This window comes from Octopus bimaculoides, chromosome 3, assembly GCF_001194135.2.
Source record: "Octopus bimaculoides isolate UCB-OBI-ISO-001 chromosome 3, ASM119413v2, whole genome shotgun sequence".
Lineage (NCBI taxonomy): Eukaryota > Metazoa > Mollusca > Cephalopoda > Octopoda > Octopodidae > Octopus > Octopus bimaculoides.
The window spans coordinates 115,826,244-115,834,229 of record NC_068983.1 but is presented as its reverse complement, the minus strand read 5'-3'; the positions used below and the strand labels follow the sequence as shown (position 1 = coordinate 115,834,229).

The 7,986-nt window shown below is 36.0% G+C and overlaps 1 protein-coding gene across 1 annotated transcript in view; it reads right to left on the bottom strand.

Moving 5' to 3' along the window:
- Positions 1-7,986, bottom strand: part of LOC106870188 (ras-related protein Rab-10) — a 49,147-nt gene that overhangs the window by 4,491 nt on the left and 36,670 nt on the right. Inside the window, exons 5-6 of the mRNA XM_014916192.2 lie at positions 4,007-4,084; positions 609-698 (exon numbers count right to left, since the gene is read on the bottom strand). Coding sequence (XP_014771678.1) covers positions 609-698; positions 4,007-4,084 — 168 coding nt within the window. The remainder of the gene's footprint in view (positions 1-608; positions 699-4,006; positions 4,085-7,986) is intronic.

Sequence of the window (7,986 nt, the reverse complement as noted above, 5' to 3'; positions counted from 1 at the left end):
ATATATATAAAAATGGGTGAGCATGATGAAAATGATCAGTTCATTTGATATGTGTAACCTTTTAGCTTTTAAACTAGCCATGTCCAGCCTATATATTCCATCTGTTTTATGTCAAACTGGCCAAGTTTGGGCTCTCATACCAACCCCCTACAATGTCATTCAAAAAATTAACAGTCACCTAATTAAAATCTCAAAGCTACAAGATAATGCATAATTAATTCAAAATGGTGTGAATAAAAAAAAAGCATTACTTTTGACAATAATGTGAATGCTAAAGGGTTAAGAAAAGTGTTGAGCAAGGCTCTATGCATATTCCTATTATTTTTTCTCTATGGCCTTAACGACATTGCAAACAATCTCTTCTATTCTAATAATAGAATTGAATAGAAAATTACCAAATAAGTTTGAAACATCTGAGGATGAACACAACTCAGACTAACTTGTAGCTAGCTAGCAACATAAATCCTCATAAAAACATACACAGGTTGCATTAAGAGTTATAGAAGTTGAAAAACTGAAAAGTAAATATATTTATGCATTTAGTCATTTATAAGGCATAAATGTATTAATCTTTCATGTGTTTATTTAGAATGTTTTTACATCTTCACCTTCTGTCCTTCTTCACAAGAAACTTCTCTCCACTGACAGCGATCACTTTTATTTCCCAAAAGTAAAAGTTCCGTGTCTTCATTTGCAAACTGGAAAAACCAAAAGTGGAAAACAACATTTTGGAAATAAAAAGACATTGATGTGACAAAATTTCTACTTATTTATAAAAATTTGCCAAATATATGTAACATAAATACACACACACACATTTTATGTTTTACTTGTTTCATTCTGGGGCACTGCCTTCATGAATTTTAGTTGAACAAATTGAACCCATGCTTAATTTTTTAAAGCCTGGTACTTATTCTATCAGTTACTTTTGCTGAACTGTTAATTTATAGGGACATAAACACACCAACACCAGTTGCCAACCAATTGGCAGACAACAAATACAAATACACAAACATATTTATATATAGGTATAGGTGTGGCTGTGTGGTAAGGAGCTTGTTTCTCATCCACATGGTTCTAAGTTCAGTCTCTCAGCATGGCACCTAGAGCAAGTGTCTTCTACTACAGCCTTGGACCGACCAAAGCCTTGTAAGTGGATCACTACCGTTTGTCAACTGGTATTGGTGTGTTTACATCCTAGTAACTTAGCGGTTCAACACAAGAACCCGATACAATAAGTACCAGACTTGAAAAAAAAAAAAGTACCGGAGTCGATTTATTGACTAAAAATTCTTCAAAGTGGTGTCCCAGCATGGGCGCAGTTTGATGACTGAAACAACACACAAAGCTTTGGTCATCCTCAGGTTATAGTAAAAGACACTTGTCCAAGGTGCCACAGTCACGCCTGCACCTAAGACGTTTGATGGTGACTGACACGAGTAAAAATAAGGAAGTATGTATAGTTTAATGAGAATGAAAAATAATTTGGGATCTTTTGTATTTGGCTGACACTTTTGTATACTAATCATTGACATAAAATTCATTTGATGCGAAATCGTGTGTTATCCTGAACTATAACAAATCTTTTGTTATAGTTCAGGATAACACACGATTTCTCATCAGGAATCTAGCAAAACAAATATATAAACGATAAAAAACAAAAATTTGTTTGTAAGGGAGAATATTATCTACTAAAGGGAGGCAACTTTAAAAATGACTGCCCATATCCAATAATCCAGCTCATTATTTTTTATCTATTTATTTAATCTATGTCACTTTTTTGTTGGTAAAAGGTAGGTAATAATAAAGTTTGAATATGGCCACCGCACCAGCTAGAAATATCAACCATTTAAAAATGTACTACACATAAGATAACGTAGTCGAAGACTAGAATCGGTCGGCGGTCCTATAGAAGACTGATGTTTTTAGCCCCAGGAAGACATTCATATCAATACGCCTATTGGATTTAAATTTCGAAAATATGGTTTCTTGCATATTCGGAATCTCCGTCATGTAAAACTTGGGGGAAAAAATTTCGAAAAAGTTCAATAATTTAGGGAAGGGGGGGTGCTGGGTTAAAAAAGATTGTTTGTGTTTTGCATGTTCGTAATCTCCTACATCTAAAATGTAGGGATCCGAAAATTTTTTTTCAAAAAAATGCATTTTACAAGGAAAGGTGCGAAACTGCATTAGCCCCTCAAACTCAGGATTGCAACAACAAAATACAAGTATACCTCACTTTAAGTCGTTAATTGGTTCCAGAAGACACGACCTAAGTCGAATTGCCTCGAATTCTACATCTTTCTCATCTGGATATTTTTTCCTTCATATCCTCAAACAAAGACAACGCTTTCTCTTGTCAAAGATTTGGCACTGTCATGCTATTAGCTGTCAGAAGTGAAAGTGCTCACTGCTAGTGAAGTATCTGTCTGTCTGCCTGCATGCCTGTTGCTGGCCTGTCGATTCTTTGGCTACTGACAGCTACTGACTGGCCGGAGCGAGCTATTGGCTTACTTACTTACTTACTATCTATCTATCAATCACTCGTCCACCTTATTAGAAAACACAAATTTAATATAAAAACATATTTCCTGAAATTGCAAATTATTTAAAATATAAGAATATCATTTTCAACAGAGAGAATTTATCAAAATAGAAAACAAATGAAGTTTGAAGTTTAAAAATAATAGGATCGACCACTCACGACTAGCTAGCGCGGACGCGAGTACCCTTATACTCTGTGTTGTGTTTTCAAACGCATGGATATAGGTGTCAAATTTGTTCCAATAACTTTCGAGTAATAGATAGATAGATAGAGAGAGAGAGACAGACAGACATATAGCTCGCTCCGGCCAGTCATGGTATTAGCTGTCAGTAGCCAAAGAATCGACAAGCCAGCAACAGGCATGCAGGCAGACAGACAGATACTTCACTAGCAGTGAGCACTTTCACTTCTGACAGCTAATAGCATGACAGTGCCAAAGATTTTGCCTCTTTTCATGTTGATGGCAGTGTTCTTCGTCCCTGGGATTTCAGATGTGCTAAAGTCTTGTCCTTATTATGCACAATCGTCGATACAGTTGTCCGACTCATCCCAAAAGATCGTGCAATCGTTACTTATTCACCTTTATCGTGACGTTTTATCATCGCCAACAGCACTTTCAGCAGGACTTTTCTTAGGAGGCATACGGGCCAAAATTAAAGCTACAAGTGAATGTAAATGAGAGAATCTAAACGATAAAAAGATGTGTTGGCACTCCGTCGCTTACGACGTCGAGGGTTCCAGTTGGTCCAATCAACAGAACAGCCTGCTAGTGAAATTAACGTGCAAGTGGCTGAGCACTCCACAGACACGTGTACCCTTAACGTAGTTCTCGGAGATATTCAGCGTGACACAGTGTGACAAGGCTAACCCTTTGAATTACAGGCATAACAGAAACAAGAAGTAAGAGTGAGAGAAAGTTGTGGTGAAAGAGTACAGCAGGGTTCGCCACCATCCCCTGCCGAAGCCTCGTGGAGTTTTAGGTGTCTTCGCTCAATAAACACTCACAACACCCGGTCTGGGAATCGAAACCGCGATCCTATGACCGCAAGTCCGCTGCCCTAACCACTGGGCCATTGCGCCTCCACAATAAAAAGATGTAAACAAATCTGAATTCAAAACAATCGCGGGAATCACGGCGACACCTAACGGTAGATATTGGAACTTACCAGTGCAATATGAGTTCCGAAAGGCAGATAAATAAGACAAACAGCTGATTTCATGCTTTAGTGAACTAGGCTACCCTGCACAACGTTTAACCTAAAGAAACTAAATTCACTTCGTCAAGATACTATGAATTCCTCGTGTATCTAGCAATTTTTGTTTTCTTTTAATTACAAATATTCTTAAACATTACAAATTGAAAGTTAATTTTTTTTTTAATTTTATAAACTATTCTTAATTTTTTTAACTAAAACAATAGAAACTGAAATTGCTCTAATTTGTAAGAAATCTTGTACATACCTCGTCAACATAAGTTAACCATTTCGAGAGATTTTCAAAGGATGTCCGGCTGCATAGATCATATACTAAAAGAACTCCCTGTCATGTAGAGAATTATTCAAATAGATAATTTTAAAAGAAACTGTCTCATTACCGAAAAAAAAATACACGAACTTATGCACATACATATATGCATGTTTACATGCACACACACACACACACACACACACACACACACACACACATATATATATATATATAAACATAATTACAGGATAAAGTCATTAAAATTAATGAATTTTATCAGTGGCCAGCATATAAAATCCTTTTAGGCAAAATACATAGATACAGATATATAATTGTATAGGGTACAATGCGTGTATATTTTTATGTACTCACATTTTGTGTGTGCTTTTTTGTAGGTATGTATAAATATTTTCATTTATTTCACTTAGTATGTTTTGCTGATGAAGGAAGAGTTATCAAACTAATACAGAAACTGATCAATCCAAAACTAATTGAATTATTTTATGAATTTTTCCTAGTGAGACAATTGCAAGAGAAGTACTTAGCTAGAACTAAACCTACTTAATGGTTTATTCCTAGCTGGAGAGTACTTTTGACAGGGTTCTGTACTCTGTAGTTCAGTGGTCAATAAGAAAATTAGGGATTGATGAATGGCTTATGAGAGCCAAACAAGCCATGTACAAAAGTGGCAGTAGCAACAAGAGAGTTAGAAATGAGTTTACAGGGTAATTTAGTGAGCAGGTTCATGTACACTGTGGCCCAGTTTTCATCCCCTCCTGTTTATTATAATTTTCTAGATCATAACAAATCCTTAATCACGATTTCAGCCATATAGCTGTTAACATCAACATCTGTCTCTCTGTTAGGCTAACATGAGGTACTCTGTCTCTCTCCCACATATACTCTCCCCATTCAACAGCTCCACATAATAACATTCCCAAGCCTCTTTCTTTTCAGCATCAATAAGGGCAAATATGCTGCTAAATATTCCCTTACACACTTGTCCCCTCTTTTCAGTGCACTGCCTCACAATCCAGAACGTTACATGCTCGTGGTCCTCTTGTTGCAGAATGTGTAAACCTCTTACTCTTGCTTCTGCTTTGGCTAGCTATACCTGAAGTCTAGTTTCTTATCAAGTTACTTGACAGTTTTTTTCTCCCCACTTTCTTCCAGTCTTTTCAGGTTTCTCTTAGTATTTATGATCCGAACTATGGTACCACCTAGCAACCTTCAATCTGACTGGTACCTTGCATCAGTCATAGACCTGGTTTTTAAACCACAGCAGGCTGCTTTATAGAAACTCCCAGTTGTCCACTGTGTTGTAAATTCCTATCCCCTCTTCCCATCATATAAATCAACTCATATCTATGAACCTTACTACCAGCTGAGGGGACATCTTTCAACTTCCATAATTTCCTATTTCAAATTCTCTTGTATTTCTGGATCTGCCTAGTTCTTACTCTACCCATCAAATACAACACTTTACCTGTTCAGTTCATTAATCCACCATCATATATTCAAGTCCCTCAGGTTTGGTATCTTTTATTGATTATCTTTTACTTGTTTCAGTATTTGGACTGCAGTTATACTGGAGGACACTTCCTTGAAGAGTTTAGTTGGGATAAATTGATGCCTACTATATTTAATTTTTTAAGGCTGGTGCTTATTCTAATCAGTCTCTTGCCAAACTGCCAAGTAACTTGGATGTAAACAAACCAACACCAGTTATCAAACAGTGGTTGGGAACAAACACACACACACATACATATATACATAATACACACACACAAATGATAGTCTTCTTTCAGTTTCCACCTGCCAAATCCACTCACAAGACTGGTTATTCTGAGGCAAGTCATTTGCCTGAGGTGCCAAGCAGTAGGACTGAACCAGGTACCTTGTAGTTGGGAAGCAAATGTCTTACCACACAGCCACACATACATACATTCACACACACACACACATCACACAAGAAATATCTTCAATTCTTTATTATATTTTCATATTATGCTCAACTTCTTCCTCAATACAAAATTCTTAATTAATTGAAATTTCCCACTTTAAAAGGTTCTTTTATTCCTTTTTCTGATTAAGAAGCAAATTTCAATTAACCGAGAAATTTTTGTGTACGGTATTTTGTACATCAACCCTTAATTCATTAAACCAAGCTGTTCTTTCTCTGTTAGATAAATATATTTAATTACATCAAATGCATCAGGATATTTAGGCAGGATAATTTGATGAGAGATTAACCATAATAGTCACCATCATTAACATTTGTAGTTGTTTGCTTTGTTTTGTTTTGTTTTTTTCTAAATCATGCTAAGTAGACAGACAAAACAGATTAATGTAGTTATTGATCAATTAACTCGGCTGTTATTAATTCACACCTGTAAGGAACAAATCCTTATTTTGAAGTTAATTATATGACATTAACAGTAATTTGTGTTCCAATTACCTGACACATACTTGGAGAGAATTGCTGTAACACACATTCAGCCAACCTTGTTTACCTATAGAATGTGAAATTCCAATAATATATATAAGTGTGTGTGTGTATACAAGCGTGGCGGAGTGATAAGAAGCCTTATGAGTGGATTTGGTAGATGGAAACAGAAAGAAGCCTGTCATATATATATGTGTGTGAGTGTGTGTACATATTTATGTGTGTGTGTCTTTGTGTTTGTCCCCCCACCATCACTTGACAACTGGTTTTGATGTGTTTGTCCCTGTAACTTAGTAATTCAGCAAAAGAGACTGATAGAATAAATACGAGGCTTACAAAGAATAAATTCTGGAGTTGATTTCTTCAACTAAAACCCTTTAAGGCAGTGCTCCAGCATGGCCACAAATGATTGAAACGTGCAAAAGAATATATATATATATATATATATATGTGTGTGTGTGTGTGTACGTAATTAGGATAACGTCATTATTTAATGATTTATCAGTGGCCAGCATACTAAAATAGCATAATAGTTAATTTATATTAAAATTATAAGGGTGTTGAATGATTACAACACCAGTCTGCTAGAAATAGACCCCAAATAGTCTAGGAACCACTTAGATTATTACTCCATAACCTCTGTTCTTCCCATCCTTCCAAGGTTGTAAGCGAGGAAAATAAACAACATACCAAACATAAGTTATTAAAAACACTTTGGCAGTATGTATAATGTATTTTTCATTTATTTACATTTGGTATGTTGCTACTGATGATCGGAAAGGGTTTTTAATAACTCAAACTGTGAAATCTATAGACTTGATACTATCCAAATTATTTTATAAATCCTTGCTGTCTATTTTCCTCACTTACAACGTTGTGTAATGGAGTAATAATCTAAGTGGTTCCTAGACCTTTTTGGGGCCTATTTCTAGCAGAATGGTGTTGTAATCATTCAACCCTAACCCTAACCCTAACCCAAGCCTGTTTTTTTTTCCCTAATGGCCCTGTCAACTACATTGTTGCACCACCACGTTACCTTGGGTTGAGAGGGGACTTTGCATCATCCACAGATCTGGTCAGTAGCCCTCAACAAGTTGTCCTGTAGAAACCTCCAGTTGTCTTCTACATCATGTAATGCTATATCCCCCTTCTATTTCATCAAAAGCCTTGAGTAATATGTCTCTAAATCTCTGTCCATTTGCAGGATCCTTAAGCTTCCAGACACTTCTCCATGCTGGTCATCTTCTGGGCATCCATTTAGACCTGATCCTGAAGTCGCTAACTACTAATCTATATTGTGGGGTGCATTCTTCACCCGAGAAGGTTTTTGGTATTAGAAGTAGCCATCTTTCCTGTTTCCTGGCGAGGGTGTAGTCAATTTGACTATTGTGTCCACCAGATTGGTAAGTGAATAAGTGACTGGCAGGTTTCCTGAAGTTAGTATTACAAACGATAAGATCATATGTCTGTATATATGTATGTATGTATTTGTATGTATGTATATATATATATATATATATATATATAT